Source organism: Periophthalmus magnuspinnatus, chromosome 6 (assembly GCF_009829125.3).
Source record: "Periophthalmus magnuspinnatus isolate fPerMag1 chromosome 6, fPerMag1.2.pri, whole genome shotgun sequence".
Taxonomy (NCBI): Eukaryota; Metazoa; Chordata; class Actinopteri; order Gobiiformes; family Gobiidae; genus Periophthalmus; species Periophthalmus magnuspinnatus.
Genome location: NC_047131.1, coordinates 16,757,004 through 16,774,139, shown reverse-complemented (window position 1 = coordinate 16,774,139; position 17,136 = coordinate 16,757,004). Strand labels below are relative to the sequence as shown.

The 17,136-nt window shown below is 37.6% G+C and overlaps 1 protein-coding gene across 1 annotated transcript; it reads left to right on the top strand.

Moving 5' to 3' along the window:
* The first annotated feature begins 551 nt into the window (after positions 1-551).
* LOC117372003 (guanine nucleotide-binding protein G(i) subunit alpha-1) lies at positions 552-7,620 on the top strand. Its single transcript, XM_033967708.2, has 9 exons — positions 552-1,041; positions 3,073-3,115; positions 3,555-3,696; positions 3,896-4,053; positions 4,337-4,465; positions 4,577-4,706; positions 5,364-5,517; positions 6,410-6,606; positions 6,692-7,620. Exons 1-8 carry the CDS (start codon positions 924-926, stop codon positions 6,598-6,600), a joined length of 1,065 nt encoding a protein of 354 aa, XP_033823599.1. The 5' UTR covers positions 552-923; the 3' UTR covers positions 6,601-6,606; positions 6,692-7,620.
* Positions 7,621-17,136: the final 9,516 nt, after the last annotated feature.

The window sequence follows — 17,136 nt, the reverse complement described above, 5'->3', positions numbered from 1 at the left end:
AAATGTTAATGTGCTGCAAAGTAGTGTAGCCAATGTAAGGCACACTTGTTGAGCAGTTAGTGGGAGTTATGGTGAATGCAATGTTTACCTCATATTTTTAAGCCTATATTGCAATAATGCCATAATTTATTGCAGTATTTCTGATAATGAATATGTTTCTAGTGGCCTCCTTTTGACTATAAAAATAGGGACAAAGCAGGTCTATGGCTATATGAAAAAACTGACTAAATCAGGTGCATTCATACTTGCACACACATCACATCACAATAGGGACTAAATCCAGAACTAAACCAGGACGTGAGCAGAACTAAACCAAACAAACCAAGCCAGGACTAAAATGGGCTAAAAACAGGACAAAACTAGGACTAAAAGTGTGAATGGGACCAGAAGAAGACTAGAAGACCTGAACTTGTCTAACCTAAAATCCACATATAGACCTCACCTGAGCCTCAATGTTTCCAAAATTCTATGTGGGCCAAAATAGCGAATAAAAACGTGGACAGAGAGAGATCTTAAATTTTTTGAAAGAAGCTTGTTGCACTTCGGCGCATGCGCAAAGTGTCGTTATGTGCAAAGAACAGGAAGCGAACTGTTTGAGACTCCGCCGCTGATGATGCCAACTACACCCTTTATGTGAGCAATCATCAGCCTGCTCTACGACGCTACAGAGGACAGGCGAGCGCACAACAACCGCTAATCGTGGATGCCGTGGTTTTCTCTCGTGTTTTTTTAATAGATCGACCCAAATTTGGGGAGATTAATCGCGAGGCAAGGGCGGGTTGGAATCCGTTTCAAGTCAGACGCCCTCCTCCCCGTTGCTGCTGCTGAATGCTAACTCGGTAGCCTTTGCATGTTTCTGTTGCATTCGTAGTTTTAAGTTTGGGTAACGCTTCAGTTTTATTCGGAGTCTAAGATAGAAGAAGATGGGGTGCACTTTGAGCACGGATGACAAGGCGGCACAGGAGAGGAGCAAGATGATCGACAGGAATCTACGGGACGATGGGGAGAAGGCAGCCCGGGAGGTGAAGCTTCTGCTACTCGGTGAGGAACATGGATGGATGGACGGAGAGGGAGGGTCGGGTTGATAAGGGGCGAGGGCTGGAGGGGCACAAACTTCGGGCCGAGTACTAACGTTATAAAATGTAGCCTTGTTCCACGTTTTTAAAATAGTTTGTGAATCTTCAATTTAATGATTTCGTCTGAATTTTAACACAAACGTGGTGCTACGCCAGACTTTTGGGGCGTGATACGAATTCGATGGTGCCACTATGAAGTTCATCTAATTTATTTTTTTTAAGTTTTGATTTCTTTAATTAACTGTTGCTTACACACATTGTTCAACTGTTTAATCCCCAAAGCTGGTCGCGTTAGCTGCTGGAGACATCTCAGTCTATAAGCTAATTTAGCTATTAGCATCCGAGCTAGCTCCCTAAAGCTAGCCTGGATTAGTCGGATAAGTCTGCACAAAGTTAAATACTGTCTGGGATTTATCCGTAACCAGCTTGTCAGAGGTATATGTATTGTGAATGTCAATCTGACTAACCATTTATTTGAAGGAACACCCATGTTACTCCAAATATTAATATTTTAATTTGAAGTCATGTCAGCTATGATGTACCAAAATGAGTAATTATTTGGTTCAGGTGATTGTTGCAAGATTTTATTATATTTATCTTGGCTAAGCAATGTCAGTTAACATTGTTTTTGAACATGTATTTTGTAATACACGTCAGTAAAGCTAAAGACCCGCACGTCCATAATGACAGTACCCATGGTGCAGAGCTAGTGTTAAAGTCTCCATCCTTGACCCAAATCAGATGTGTAACCAAACAAGAGCTACACCCTGTACTCTCCATCAGCTCGTGGATGACCACTGCTGGCACAGCCAGGGAAACACTGGAAGCAGGTCGCATAGCAACCTGTGCAGCTTTGCTGACAGGAAAAAACATCCTAGGCAGCCTTGCACACCACTCCACAGGTAGTGCATTGTAAATAGGCGATTGTCCTTGACTCTTCAGAGAAATCACTTACTGATTGTATTTCACTGGAGTTATGCATGTGTCATTTGAGTTAGCAGATTTGGATTTTCATGGTTGTGTTTTGTTTCTTGCCATGATTTCCCAACAGCGGGTTGTGGGGTTGGTTTGTGGATTTATTCCAAATGTAACGATTAGCTTATAGTTTTGAGGACATCAGGGTTAAACTTTATATTTGTTAAAAGGTCACAAAGAAGACAGATGCACATATCCATAGCTTAATCTTCAGCCTGCATTCTTTGGGTCTTTGACATGCTGTAAACAGAAGAGAGCATTAGACCAAATCTATTGAATTAATTCGATCACAAAGATGTAAATGAGCACCCAGAGAAAGTACAGTGGGATGTGCAGAGTGAGATTAAGTGTATTTCTCTGAATGAGGCTCCTACATTTCCTGGAGACAGTGGTGTGTAAGTGAAAGGCCACTGTTTGTTGTACTCTGAGCGTGCATGTGTTGTGAGTCGGTTTATCATATGGGACTGTCAGGAGTTTTCACCTGGGAGAACTCAGTCCCTGAGGTGGCACATTAATTAAAATGTGCTCAGCTAGTAACACACTGCTTCTTTGAGGAAACTGGATAGGGACAATGCTACATCGATTACAACTTTTAAATTCTAATTTGATATTTTGCTGAGCCTAATGTAATACATATGCGCAGCAGACTAGGGATTATGTGAGCCAGCCTGATGTGCCAAGCATTTGCTGTCCAGGCATGTATAAACTGTGCGTAATCTCATCGGCGAGAGGCTTTACTTCATTAATCCAATTGCATCGCAGCCCAGCAGTGGCCAGAATTATGTTTGCTATTTAATCAACTTGACTATGACATGGAGGCCCTGGCATATTCTATGGAGTCAGTGGCCACTTTGTTGTAAGTTTTGTCTCCAAATTCCAAACTATCACTTACTAACCTGGACAGTAACCAGAATATTATGAAAATGCAAAAAATAATATTTTACTGTATCTTACTTAGCAGACTTTTTTGTTGGAGCAAGTGTCGTTTATTTTGTTTGATCATCTGTTGTCTTTCTGTTAGGTGCCGGGGAGTCTGGAAAAAGTACAATTGTTAAACAGATGAAGTAAGTGTCAAATGCACAATATTTTTTCTAACAGTTGGCTTGTGCCTTGTTGTTTATACAGAGCTCAGTATGTCCGCAGTTTAGTTTTGGCTTGATGTTTAATCCTTCTGCTAATCTTATTTATCTAGACATTGGCAAGCAGATTCCTCCTAATATTTCAAATGAATTAAATTAGAATATATACTATACATTTAATTCACATTAGAGGTGGCCCATATTCAAGTGAAACAATATTTTAACAATGCATCAGGAATGTCCTGAAGTCTGCCTCTAAATGTATTGTATTATTTATAGACTATACCCTTGACGTTCAAATTTTATGCCTCCAAACTGGCAGTTGTGATTTCACACATTTTTCAATATACCTCCCACCTCCATTTCAGATATTATCCATTTTAATTCCTGGAAAATTGTAGTAATATTTGTGTTTGTGTGTTAGGATTATCCATGAGGCAGGATACTCTGAGGAGGAGTGTAAGCAGTACAAGGCTGTGGTCTATAGCAACACCATCCAGTCTATCATTGCTATCATCCGAGCTATGGGGCGTCTCAAGATTGACTTTGCCGATCCTGCTAGAGCGGTGAGTGGAAATAAACTGACTGTATACTCTTTTTGTTTATTCTTCTGTTAACTAGGCTTCTAGGTATTGATACTACTGTATAAGGAACTTCCCTGAAACGATTTGAAATGTAGCATTTTAAGTGTTTTTATTATTTTCCTATCTGCTTTTTATATTTTCAATGAGAAGTAAGTAACCCCCTATGCTTTGTTACGTGCAGGACGATGCTCGCCAGCTGTTCGTTCTTGCTGGCTCTGCTGAGGAGGGCTTCATGACCGGAGAGCTAGCTGGGGTCATCCAGAGACTGTGGAAAGATGGAGGCGTCCAAGCCTGCTTCAGCCGCTCCCGAGAGTACCAGCTCAACGACTCCGCAGCATAGTGAGTAGGACGCACAAGTGCTAGTCTGTACACCCTTTACAAGACATGCCAAATGATGCACGCCCACTTTGGAAAAAAAGAAGGAATGGTATTTTCCAGTCAGGTCCTGAACATCTAGAAAACTGGATGTTTTTCTGGCACAATCACAAGGCAGACTTTTTAATCTAATGTTGTATACAAACCATGAAAGACACTCCTTAGCACAATAGGAAATCATAGCTCATATTCACCCCGGCAGCACATCTATGCCCTTTGTCTCACTGACTTTTTCTTGTGTTCAAAGCTACCTTAATGACCTGGACAGGATATCCCACGGATCCTATGTGCCCACCCAGCAGGACGTGTTGAGGACCCGGGTCAAAACCACCGGCATTGTGGAGACGCACTTCACATTCAAGGACCTGCATTTCAAGTGAGACTGCACCCCACCTATTCTAACCCTAACCCTAAATCCTTGTTGGAGAAAAAGAATGGACAGGAAGTGGTGTGGTACATATTCATAACAATGTCTCTCTCTCTGCAGAATGTTTGATGTTGGCGGACAGAGATCAGAGAGAAAGAAATGGATCCATTGTTTTGAAGGTGTCACAGCCATCATTTTCTGTGTGGCTCTGAGTGACTATGACCTGGTATTGGCTGAAGATGAGGAAATGGTAATGTTTATTTGTCATACTTGAATGTTGAAATAATTGGGCATCTGATTTGCTACTAAATCAGGAGTAATTTAATAAAAATATTAAATCAAATATTTATAAAATGCATTTTAAAATGGCCAACCCATACAACCACAATAGCATATAATAAGCAATAATAAATATAAGAAAATTAACTTTAGCAAGAAAAATTACAGTTTATATATTTTATGGGATGATGTGTAAACTTTTTTTTTTTTTTATCAACAATATAATATGTAAATATAATCTGTACTCAATACCATTAAACTGGTATGTAAATCTTTTATGTCTTGTAAACAATTTATGTAAATATTTGTAGTTGGTCATATAATGTAGGTATGGCAGTCTGACAAATTGTATATAAATTGAATTAAAGTGAATAAATTATTGCACTATTTTTTTATTCATGATGTCAGTAGGAAAATAGAAAAAAAAAATCATGCTGAAAACTCATGATGAATTCTGTCATCTGGATTTACCAGAGCCCTCTCAGAACTGAAGCAACAATTTGGACGAGTGGTGAAACGTATTCACTTTTAAAAACAAGAATTTTCTTTTGCTATGGAGGGATTACACGGACATCTGTAGTGATCTACCCATCAGTCTCCTCATTATGAACGTGTTCTTTCTCCTCAGAACCGAATGCATGAGAGCATGAAGTTGTTCGACTCTATTTGCAACAACAAGTGGTTCACAGACACCTCCATCATCCTGTTTCTCAACAAGAAGGATCTGTTTGAGGAGAAGATCAAGAAGAGTCCTCTGACCATCTGCTACCCTGAGTATGCAGGTGAGCCTCGGGGCCAGGTGTGCCCACATGCAAATCCCAATTTGTGTTTTCAGACTCATGTAAACGAGTTTGTATAGAGGTATGAAGTGATGAATGGCATATTGGAGTTTTTTTTCACCTGTGGTAGATGATAGCATAATATCATAGCATAATTGCTAATTATTTTTCAAGGTTTGTGGGAAAATACTAAAATAAACTGCCCGTACCAATACCAGTAAGATTACTGGGATAGTTTGTTTTATGGCTGTACATTTTTTTTCTAATTGGCCAAGGATGGAGCCAATAACCTGTACAAATGCAGCTGTGTCTGGGGCAACTCAAGTGTGTGTTCATTTCGCACTTAGGTCTATGCAATTATTCACATTTTAATGATTATTGTTGGTGCTCCTATCATTTACTAAAATGGTTTTGTTTAATTATTATTATGAATAAAATTATATTCTGAATGATATGGTTCTCCGCTTGCTGTGCCCTATCAGACCTGAAATCTACAGTTGCTTAAATTCATTAATCACATTAATCCTTTACTGGTTAACTATTTCCAGTACAGAATTCAAATCATGACTATTATAAATAGAACTGTCCACCTAGTGTGAACAGTGGTGCAGAATGCTTTGTTTTGTAAAATTATTTTTTGAACGAGTTGCATATTGAGTTGGTGGCCTTTTCTAAGGATCCCAATTACATTGTGACTAATGTTTTGCACATGGCCACAACCCATCAAGCCACTACCCCTCAAAACCTTACCAAAATTAAAATGTATATCCAGATTTGCTGTAAAATTAATTCATTAAATACAATGTTGTCACTCAGGAGATGCATCTCCAGTAACAGCCACTGCTAAGAATCTGAATGTAGTTCTAGTGCTTAAATGTTTGATTTCTACCTAAAGGTGCCAACACTTATGAGGAGGCTGCGGCGTACATTCAGTGCCAGTTTGAAGACCTGAACAAGAGGAAGGACACCAAGGAGATCTACACCCACTTCACCTGTGCCACGGACACCAAGAACGTGCAGTTTGTGTTTGACGCAGTCACTGACGTCATCATCAAGAACAACCTCAAGGACTGCGGACTTTTCTAAAAACGGGTACTTCTCAGATATTGTTTATTTCAGATTTTTGACCAGTTGGAAAGTGCTAATTCCTCTGCCCTCTTCTTTCTCTCTTGTGAAGCGTTTGTTTAGCTTATCGAGTGATGTGGTTGGAGTCTGACTGGAGGGATCTTCTTGGACACTGCTGAGAATGTCACTTTTTAACCTCTAATTAACTTATGTACATCTCTAAAAGTTTTAAAGACGGAGTGTAGAAGAAACGTTTTGTGTAAAATATTTGTACAACAACTGTCTGAGGCTGGCAATTTTCCACACTTTTAAAAATGTGCTTATTTTACCTGTCATTATTTTAAAATTTTATATACAAATGGCTCCTTTGCTTTTTTGTCTAAAAGCAAACATTTTTTTTGTAGGCGCTTGTGCCTTGCATGCCTTAGTTGCCGTGTTTTTTTCTTTATTGTTTTTTCTAGTTTATTTGAATTTCATGTCCATGATATCTCTTTTCTTATTGTCTCCATACGAAGGTGTGTTAAACCAGACAGTCACTTTGTAGACCTGTTTCATTCTTACATACTGTGAGTGTGTGGGTGCATGTGGGCTGTGTGTATGAAACTTTAATTGCATTGGTATGGATGGTGCATGAATGAGTACACAAAACAAAAGGGACTATTTTAACCAGCTAGTCATCCTCTTTTGAAGTTTTATTTTTCTATTTGACCAAAAACAACCTGATCTCTCACTGATTCGCTTGTGCACAATGTCTGTGTGCTGGCCATAAAATGACATTCCTGATCTGATAATGCAAAAATGACAGCTTTGAAAAGAGGATGCCAAAGGCGGCCTTGTAGCAGACAGGAGTAGGCCTATATACAGTGCACACACTTGCGTGCACTGTTGTATTGATTATGGTCTGTAATGGTTTCCAGTTACATATCTCCCCTACACCCCAACCCTCTGTTTCCATTGGATGGGGACGTTATTGGACTAATATCCATAATTTTGCTAATAAAAGAGTTGCTGTGGTAAAATCATGGCATCCTATATAAGAAATGTGTCTCGTCTTTATTTTTTATATGAATTTGAGTTCTTTTTCCATTATCTCAATAGCAAAATTTACTCTTATCTGTAGACTATTTATATCCACCGACTAGAATGTAATGACAGCATCAATAACCACTTTGCTACTGTAATAGTAGGCTAGATAAATACATGGCTAATTTCAATGACATCTTATGTACAGAGGGCTCCTGTGCTTTGGGGTTTTTGTAGTCCATTTTGTTTTAGTCTTGATAGTTATTTTATTCTAAATGAAAGAGGATATTTAGCTGGTCAAATTGTTAAAAAAAAACAAAAAACAGATTTTGTAAGAATTGGAAGACACAGGAACAAATACAGAAATTTAGGGTAAACTCATTTTAATGCACACTGATAGTTTAGTTTGTATAAATCCTTATGACTTTGCATGATCCATATTCCTAGGTCTTTGAACTTACTGTGACTAAGTTTGAAAGAGGCTAACATTGCGGATGTGCAAAACTGCTTTTCTTTTGACTGACAGTATGAAACCCACAGCCTATTTTGGACTGATGTAGAACACTGACGTGAGTCATAGACTTAACCATAGAGGTACTCAAAGTAGCACAATTAAGAGATGTAGAGGATTAATACACATAGATATAAGACAATTTACTTTTACGATGACTGATCAATATAAAAGTAGCTGGGCTGTTTCCCGAGATGTTTTTCTTTTCACTGTTTTTAAAAAAAACCCTAAAACACTAAAGCTTTCTTTCAAATGAAGAAAGTATTCGTCATAATAATCTTGTTCTGTTTCAGCTTATATTTACCTGCTCCCTCAGAGTGTGGCACTGTGGCTGAGTGGGACGAGCTCCAGCAGAGATGGTGGGCACTGTCTGAAAGAGAAGCACAGATGGTTTGGAGGGGGCCGACTCCTCGGACACATTCACATCAATAAGAGGTGGATAGGGGAGACCTCCACTGGTCTCTGTTTCGCTGATGAGGGGCTGATCCAGCTTCCCCCACAGGAGCTGCTTAATCATCTGGCTCATCTTCAGACTGTAGGGAGGGAGTTGACGGTTGGGGTAGCCCGCCAGAGCACAATAACGTCAATAATTTGACACATGTTTTAAAGAAAAGTTAGATATAAAGACTAAACCAGAAAGCGAACTGATTACAGCAGGACTGAGCCTAGACATAACAAATCTGAATCAGGACTAAACCAGGACTATAACTGGTTCACGATCAGTAACACAAAACATTTACTTGCATACCAGCAATTGTAACTATACACTGATAAATAATGTAAACAAACACATTACACAATTAAACAATACTGTAATATCACTGAAGCAAAGTGTTCCATATATGTATTCCAAATAATGAATAGGGAGTTAGAAAATGTGATCAAACGTGAGTCTGGTCAGTGAAACATACTTCAGCATGGGGTCTATGACAGAGTGGTAGATACCCTGATACCCCTCCACAGTGTATCTGCAGATGAGCAGAAGGCTTTCAGGGGCAGGGGGACTGAGACAGAGGACACAGAGGTGAGGACCTAGACCTGTTCAGGAGGAGCGCCAGAGAGGGGGTTACTATCTGGATTTGTTTTTTTTCTGTTTTAGCATTTATGGCATAAAAATATATTACTCTTTTATTTGTCTAAATAAAATTCTTGTTGTAGCTGGGTAAAATAGCAGAGGAAACTTTAGAAACTTAAAGGGTGTTCTTACTGCTTTAGGTTTGCCCTTCAAAGCCTCCTCCTGGAGACACGTCCCAGATCCTTGGCTGGGACAGCGGCCAAACCCAGAACTTAGGGCAGCTCAGGCACATGAGTGCTGCTTGGTGCCTAGAGACACAGGTGAGTTAGTTCAGAGGAACTTTAGTAATGTGCAGTGCTTCCCACACTGTGGTACAAGTTTCACTGATGGCACACAGACTGTACCAGTCATCCTTTAAAGGCCATTTTATTCACTACACAGTATACTGTAGAAGTGATGTGATGAGATGGGTTTTGTAATGATATAAGCTCATGTGACTATCACAGTTTCTTACTTGTTCAGTCAGACCTGAGGACTCCCATCTACAGCAGAGACTGTAGGAGTGATTAAAAAAAAAATGACTAGGAAACACAACCTGCAAAACAGACAACAGCTCAAGTTACTTTAAACAACAACAAAAAAAATTACACATAAAATATCTTGACGACATTGTCATAAAATAGGCCTACACACTTAATCTTGACAGCACTAGATGTAAATAATGTAGTTTAAATTTAAGTTCCATGTTTATTGTACAAATAAATAAAGACCTATCAAACTTTGATAGGCCAATATATAGGCCTATTTAACACACAACATAACGTAGTAGGCCTACATAGTTACACAGAAAATGTAACAACAAATGTTATAGGGAAATTACAAGGGAACAACTAGGCCTAGATGTTTCTGTGCTATATAATGCGGATTTATTTAGGCCAAAAACACATCAAACTGGCACAGCATGTGGACAGTAACTAAAGTTAGAGTTAGTTAGTTAGAGTTTAGCAACAACTCAGTTACAGATTATGACCTTATTTATGAGAACAGTCCAATAAAATGGAGTTAAAACGAGAGCGCAGGTGAATATTAATGGTAAACAGGCGCTGCAGGAGGCGCTGTTAAATCTTCCGTGCACCAGGCTCAAACTGCTTTAAACTGGCGCAGTGGGAGTAGGACACGTGTCAGGTGCACGCAAAACACCGCGGGATCAGCTGCTTTTGATAAAGTGAAAGGCAAAAGTGCGACTTTTCTTTCGGCCAAGATTTTGGAATGGTGTGACAATAAATCAAAACTACAAGCTACAAAACTCAATCTTCTACACATCTCACAGAGAATATTAAATGCATTTTGCGTTATTTTGGCTTAATTTTAGCGAATCAAACCCCTTTATTATTTTCATTGTTGTTGTTGTTGTTGTTGTTGTTGTTGTTGTTGTTGTTGTTGTTGTTGTTGTTGTTGTTGTTGTTGTTGGTGGTGGTGGTGGTGGTGGTGGTGGTGAATTGTACGTTTAAACCTTAATCCCATAACAATCATCGTATGGCAAAATGTAACACTAGGCGGCGCTATAATCACAGTTGTAAATCTCATATTCGCCACGCTGAATGGCTTTAGTTGCAGTCACAATGTGGTGATTATGGTTCAAGTTCACCTTTGGGAGCAATAAAAACATGTTTTTAAAGTGAAAGACAAAAATAAGAAGACATTCAAATGTTTAAATAATTTTAGTTTATTGGATAAGGCTATTGGATAAGGCCCTGTGCCATCCGAGAATGACAAAATAGCAGATTTTTTGTGCCATAAAAATGTCGTTAAAAAATGAATGCAATTTGTAGGCCTGCGTTCATTATTTTTTTTTATTGCAACAATTGCGTGGATGCAGACTTGCGACCATAGTCGGTAGTTTTCCTCTCATGTCGTCTGCCTCCCTCTGGCGGACAGACAGGTCAACTGCGAGTTTGGATCCTGTTTGATTGATGCTTTATTACCATGAAAGAAACGTATGCAGAATATGTAATCACCTCTTAATGCAATTACCATAGATTACTCACGACAAAGATGTATTGTTGCAGAATGTCATATCTCAACTAGACTTAAACCAAGATTAAAGTTAATAAATCTTGCATTGAAACAAGATTTGTGGCTGTAACTGTCGGTATTTAATCTGTAAAAGAAAAAATATGAGAAATGTAGAATTGGCTCCGTGTACACCACAACTGTCATCATCATTTTATTTCAGATATGTGGATTTATTTGGACAAAACAAGTAGGACCAATATGAAAAATTAGCTAAACCAGAACCATAACCAAGTTTAAAAAACTAAACTAAACAGAAAAAAAAATAAAATGCCAGACCTAAAACAAAATTCAATAAAGCAGCATTAACAAAGATTTTTACCGAGACTAATTCAGGTCTTAACTATAGGACAAAACCCATATTTGAACTATCAAACACCAGGAATATACCAGGACTAAATAAGGACTAAACATGGAATAAACTCATGGCACCAGTTACTGGACCTCATTTCAAATATTCCTGACCTTGCACTCACAGATTCAAGTTAACCAATGCAATGGTACAGTGACACATAGACCTATAAAGGCATTTAGAGAAGGAGGGTGGCTAAGCTATATTGCTAATGATCAAACAGTAGCTCAGAGGTTAGATAAGAACGACTTGGGAGAACACGTCCAAGAGAAGCAGAGCCAAAGTACTAGTCTCATCCTTCTCTGAAAGACTCTGCAACACAGACTCCACTTTTATCAGAACATTAATAAACCATTACCACTGGAGTCAACTGGGGAGAGGGAAAAGAGTGCATGCAAAACATTTTAGAGATTTAGAAATGTTATGGCTGGATATGATATGCTATGTGTGTGTCTCTAGAAGAGGATCCTATTTTATATGCTGCCAGATAGGTAAGGTCAAATTGGGTGATATTTAAAAGACACCTGGAAAGAATGAGTGAATACCAATGATAGCCAATGATAAAACAATTGAAATGTTCCAAATACAAGTTTTATTTAAAGATGCACTGCATAACCTTTCTGATCGAGATGCAATTGCTTTGTGTAGATAATATTGCAGTATGGCATTAAACTTAGGCCACCATCAGGCCAAGTTACAGGGTCAGATCTGTGCAGAGGCGACCCAACTGCACAGACAAAAATATGGCTATTAGTGGTATTTATTGTATACCTTCAGCACCTACAAATGGTCTTAATGATCTATTCATGATGTTTTACAAACTGGAAAATTACAAAGTCCTAATAATGGGTGATATAAATATGAACTGGCTGGAGAAAGAGTCTGGAACTTTGAAAAACCTATGCAATGGCCTGAATCTCATACAATTAAATTCTATTGCGACTAGACCTGACCCCAAAAATATAAATAAATGTAATCTTAATAAACCCCATAATTACAAGGCAAATGGTGTTTTCCCACAGGATTTTAGCGACCATTGTCTAATTGGGTGTATTGCAATACAAAACTTAAAAAAACATATCCCTGTGAGAGAGAAGATCGTGTAAACATTTCAGTGAGGCCTGATATGGCCTTACATTGTTTTATTAATGCATTTAATGAAATTGCAGACCGACATGCACCTAAAAGAAAAATTTGAATGAAAAACTGCAACAGTCCTTGGTTCAACACATTGCAAGTTTAGTTGGAGAAAGAAATGCTGACTGGAAAACTGCACACACAACTAAGTCAGATCTGGGTAAAAAAAAAAAAAAAAAAAAAAAAAGCTATCAATAGTAGAGAATTTCGGAAATCCGTCAACATTCTGGAGGATCCCTCTCAGAAACTCATATGTTACCAACCGATATTTTATTGGATTCAGCTATTGTAAATTCTAAAGAGGAAATATGTGATGCTTTTAATAGGCGTTTTATCTCTGCTTGTGATGTTTTGGATAAGAATGGTGATCCTTCTGATTGTGATTATGTTGAATCTGAACCTGGCAGATAGCAATCACATTTTCTCTTTACATGGCGGTCTTAAATGCTCTCCACTCCATAGATCCAAAGAATTCTACAGGATGGCCTCAATCCAAAATTTCTATTCTATTCCCCATATTTAATTCAACCTCTTTTACATATTTTTAGTTTATCAATTCAAATGGGAGTTATACCAGAATTATGGAAAAGAGCATATGGCTTGTCTTTAAATAAAGGTGTGAAAAATGTAAATCTTTTCCGGCCCATATGTACAGTTAGTTACAAAGGAAGTTACAATTGATTTACATAAATGCTCTAATCTGAAGTCTTTGGTTTCAGACAAGTTCGATATATTGCTATAGACGATAAATGATAAAATTGCAGCCAAACCATGAAGCACGATTATCCCCCAAAACACATTCTAAATGAAAAGTATATGACATGAGCTGCAACAAATAAATAACACAATTAATCACTTTTATAGTTAGTTAATATTTAATAACAAATAATAGAAGTTCATAATTCAACCTTGTATAGCTCAAACCTCATTGTAGTACAGAAAAATAAGCAAAATCTTCCAACTAGTACAAAGAAAAAGTACCCATGATAAATACTGACCCCCAAAAATTATTGTTCCATCCATCATGTACAACAATGGATGTAATGATAAGTTGAGATAGTAAATATTATCACAGGCTTACTATCACTGCAACCACAAAAGTTTTACATGATGTTTTCACAGCCCATGATGACAAACAAAATTACTTAACACTGATCAATGATTTAACTAAAACTTCTGATTCAGTAGATCATAAAATCGTGTTGAAGTGTCTGAAGCATGTAAGAATTGACAATACTAAATGTAAGTTGTTCCAAAATTATCTTTCAAACAGAACCCAGGCAGTAGCAGTTGATGGGTTTAAGTCACTTTTTTTTTTACTTTAACCTGAGACCCGAGCTCTTACATGACATGCTTTATTAATTTCTCTTTGCTATTTGGGCTGATTGGGACCTGATGAGTCTAAATACAAAGAATTATCTTTTTACATTATGTAGTTTCTGAGAAAAATCAAATGTCCTCTAATGTGGACATTTTAATCATTTTGATAAAAATGATTTGCAAAAACTATTTATTAAGACCCTGAACAGCAGCAACATTTGTCCTGAGTAAAAACAAAATGTGAAACAATAATTGTGTCTCTTGGAAGTGTCTCATGTGAAGAGCTGCTGACAGGTGCAGGAAGAAAAAATAAATAAATAAAATAAAATATTCTAAACTTTCTAAACTTAAAAAAATAATAATACATATAATATATTTGCATTGTTGCTGTTCTTGTTGCTGTTATTTTTCTTCTAAAAATTTGCATTGTGGCCTAGACAACCCAAAAATGTGTTGTCCACATATGAGGACGCCGGGTCATATGGATTTTTCCTTTTCAAACAAAATCGCACTCAGTCTGGGTGGATTGGGTGGTTGTATTCTCAAGAGCTATGGGCCTTTGGCAGGGCACACCAATTAGTTCACTTCTGGGTTGCCACGTCACTGAACAATTATACACTTTTATATTGACTCAAGGTACAGTTTACAATTCACTCACAAACAATGCAGTCTTTTCAAAATTTTAAGTTTCAGGAAATTGAACCAACAACTTCATTACAGATACTAACCCCCAGATAAAATTTTATTATGTTGTGCTACTTGGGCCAGTATCTGAGTTTTCTCAACTCAACTGTAGGCCTATAGCTACTTATAGGTGCCCTCCAGTAGTCAAACATCTGGTATATTAACATTACAATAAAAAAAATAAAAACCTCAGCTGAGCAGAGGAAAGATAGCCTAATTTAGTTGCCAGTTCCTCAGAATTTTCCTCTAATCAACTTACTATTCTGTTGTCTTCTCTTCTGTGCCAACTGTGCCACTGTATATTTTGTATATTTCTTCCACCCTAAACTATACTTACCTTCCCAAATCACCATTGTACCATAATGAAAATAAAAGTTACCTTGACACGCGCACTGTACACATATTTGTTTACTAAAAATAACTGCAATTGTGCATAAATGAGAAAACTGTCACGCGTAGAGGGGGGTTGCTAAATCCCTGCTAAAGCTCTATTGAAATTCGGCCTGGGAGTGCGCAGCCTGTCGCATATTATTCCCCTTTTGCCTTCTGTCACTGGCAGCCTGCATTTGATTGCTTAGTACTTTTCTTTGCGATAATGATAACACCATAACGCCGTATTATAGCTATATATATGTGTGCGCAAACAAAGGTATGTAATTAAATCAGCACCATATAGGCTTTGTATTGTGGCATATATATTTGATGGGGTCAGCTGAATATAAGACACATTTGAGGTTTAAAAGGTCTGTACCTTATTTTCATTTATTGAAAATAAATTCTCTTTACATCATGCATAGTAAAAGTAGCTAAATAAGATATACACTGAGATAGTAACATATAATCTATGCATTTTTACAAAGCATTATATTGTGTATCATCTAATACAGAAACTACACAAACAGGGTCACCTTTTCTCGTCCAATCAGGCACATGAAATCAACTGCTTGACACTATGCCAGTCATGATGCACTTTCAAGAATGACAAAAAGGTCAAAGTAGGCATAGATTGAAGAACTATAAGCAAACAACCACATGTTACTATCTTTGACAGTTATTTCTGTGTCAGTCATGTACATTTTGATGGACAATAATACCTAAAACTTAAAGTAGCACTGCTAATATTAGATGGCCCTCCAACTCTTAACAGTGTGTTCTGGTGTCTTTCTTGTTGTAACAAAAGGTTTTTTAATGTTTTGTTCCAGATATAGATTCTGAATTCATCCACTGACAATGTGTTATGTAACAACTGACTGGAGTTGTTGTTTGGAGGACTCTTTACAGAATTGGGTTGTAGTTTGATTCTCTTAACATGTGGGATTATGCTGTCTCTGTGTCTGGATGGGCTTCCTCATAGTGCTTTGTATTCCTCCATCAAGTTCAAACATTTAATAATATAATAATAATATAATAATAATAATAATAATAATATAATATAAAAATAATATATAATAATATAATCCTCCAGTGAGGTACTCCTTACTAAGATACTAAACTTTAGGAGAAGGGTCCCTACTTATTCAAGAAGCACTGACTGAAAGAAGGATTGATTTCCCTAATGAACAATTTAATTGCTGGAGGATTTTACCTTTTGTGGATGTTTCTTATTACATATTGGAAGCGTAGGTATAATGACTATGTTGATTCATTGATAATACTTAATTGTCTTGTTATTTAAAGGTGCATTATGTAACTTTTAACAATGCAGCCACCTGCTATTTAGTAATAGTATGTGAAGGCATCAGTGGTGCCTGTGGTTATCAGAGCACTCAGGGCCAAACTGGAGATGTGGCTGCAACAGATCACATAGAAAAACATCTCAGTTCAAAATAGCAAAGATACTACCCTCAAGCTCCCAGGCCTCTGTGGAGGACTCAAGCTTGGAAAAAGGATGAGACCAGGGAGGGTGAGGATGAGATTTTATAATATATAATATATAACACTATGCATAATCTATACCATTACTATGCATTTAAACAATTTGGGAAAACCCAGATGAAGATGTTATTTCTTTGGAAGCCTCTGAGTTAATTAGAGACACACCTGTGGATGTATTTGCAGGCACACCTGAAACACACTGCTTCTTTGTGTAACATCGTGGGAGAGTGATAAGATTTCAGTCAAGATATCAGAAAGAGAATTGTGGACCTGCATAAGTATGGTTCATCCTTGAGTGTAATTTCCAGATGCCTGAAGGTGCCACTTTCATCTGTTCAAACAATTATATGTAGAGTATAAGTATAAACACCATGGAAATGTTCAGGATCATAGGTTCTGTGTCCCAGAGATGAACATGCCTTGGTCAAAAATTTGCACATCAAACCAAGAACAAAAGCAAACGACCTTGTGAAAATGCAGGCTGAAGCTGGTGTATCATTATCCTCAGTGAAACAAGTACTGTACTGACATGGGCTGAAAGGCCACTCTGCAGGAAGAAGACATTAC

Excerpts from the sequence above, each read along its gene's own strand:
- LOC117372003 (XM_033967708.2), top strand. The coding sequence starts at position 924 with ATGGGGTGCACTTTGAGCACGGATGACAAGGCGGCACAGGAGAGGAGC. Across the intron at positions 1,042-3,072 it reads GGTGAAGCTTCTGCTACTCG|GTGCCGGGGAGTCTGGAAAA; the intron begins GTGAGGAACATG and ends TCTTTCTGTTAG. Across the intron at positions 4,054-4,336 it reads CTCAACGACTCCGCAGCATA|CTACCTTAATGACCTGGACA; the intron begins GTGAGTAGGACG and ends TTGTGTTCAAAG.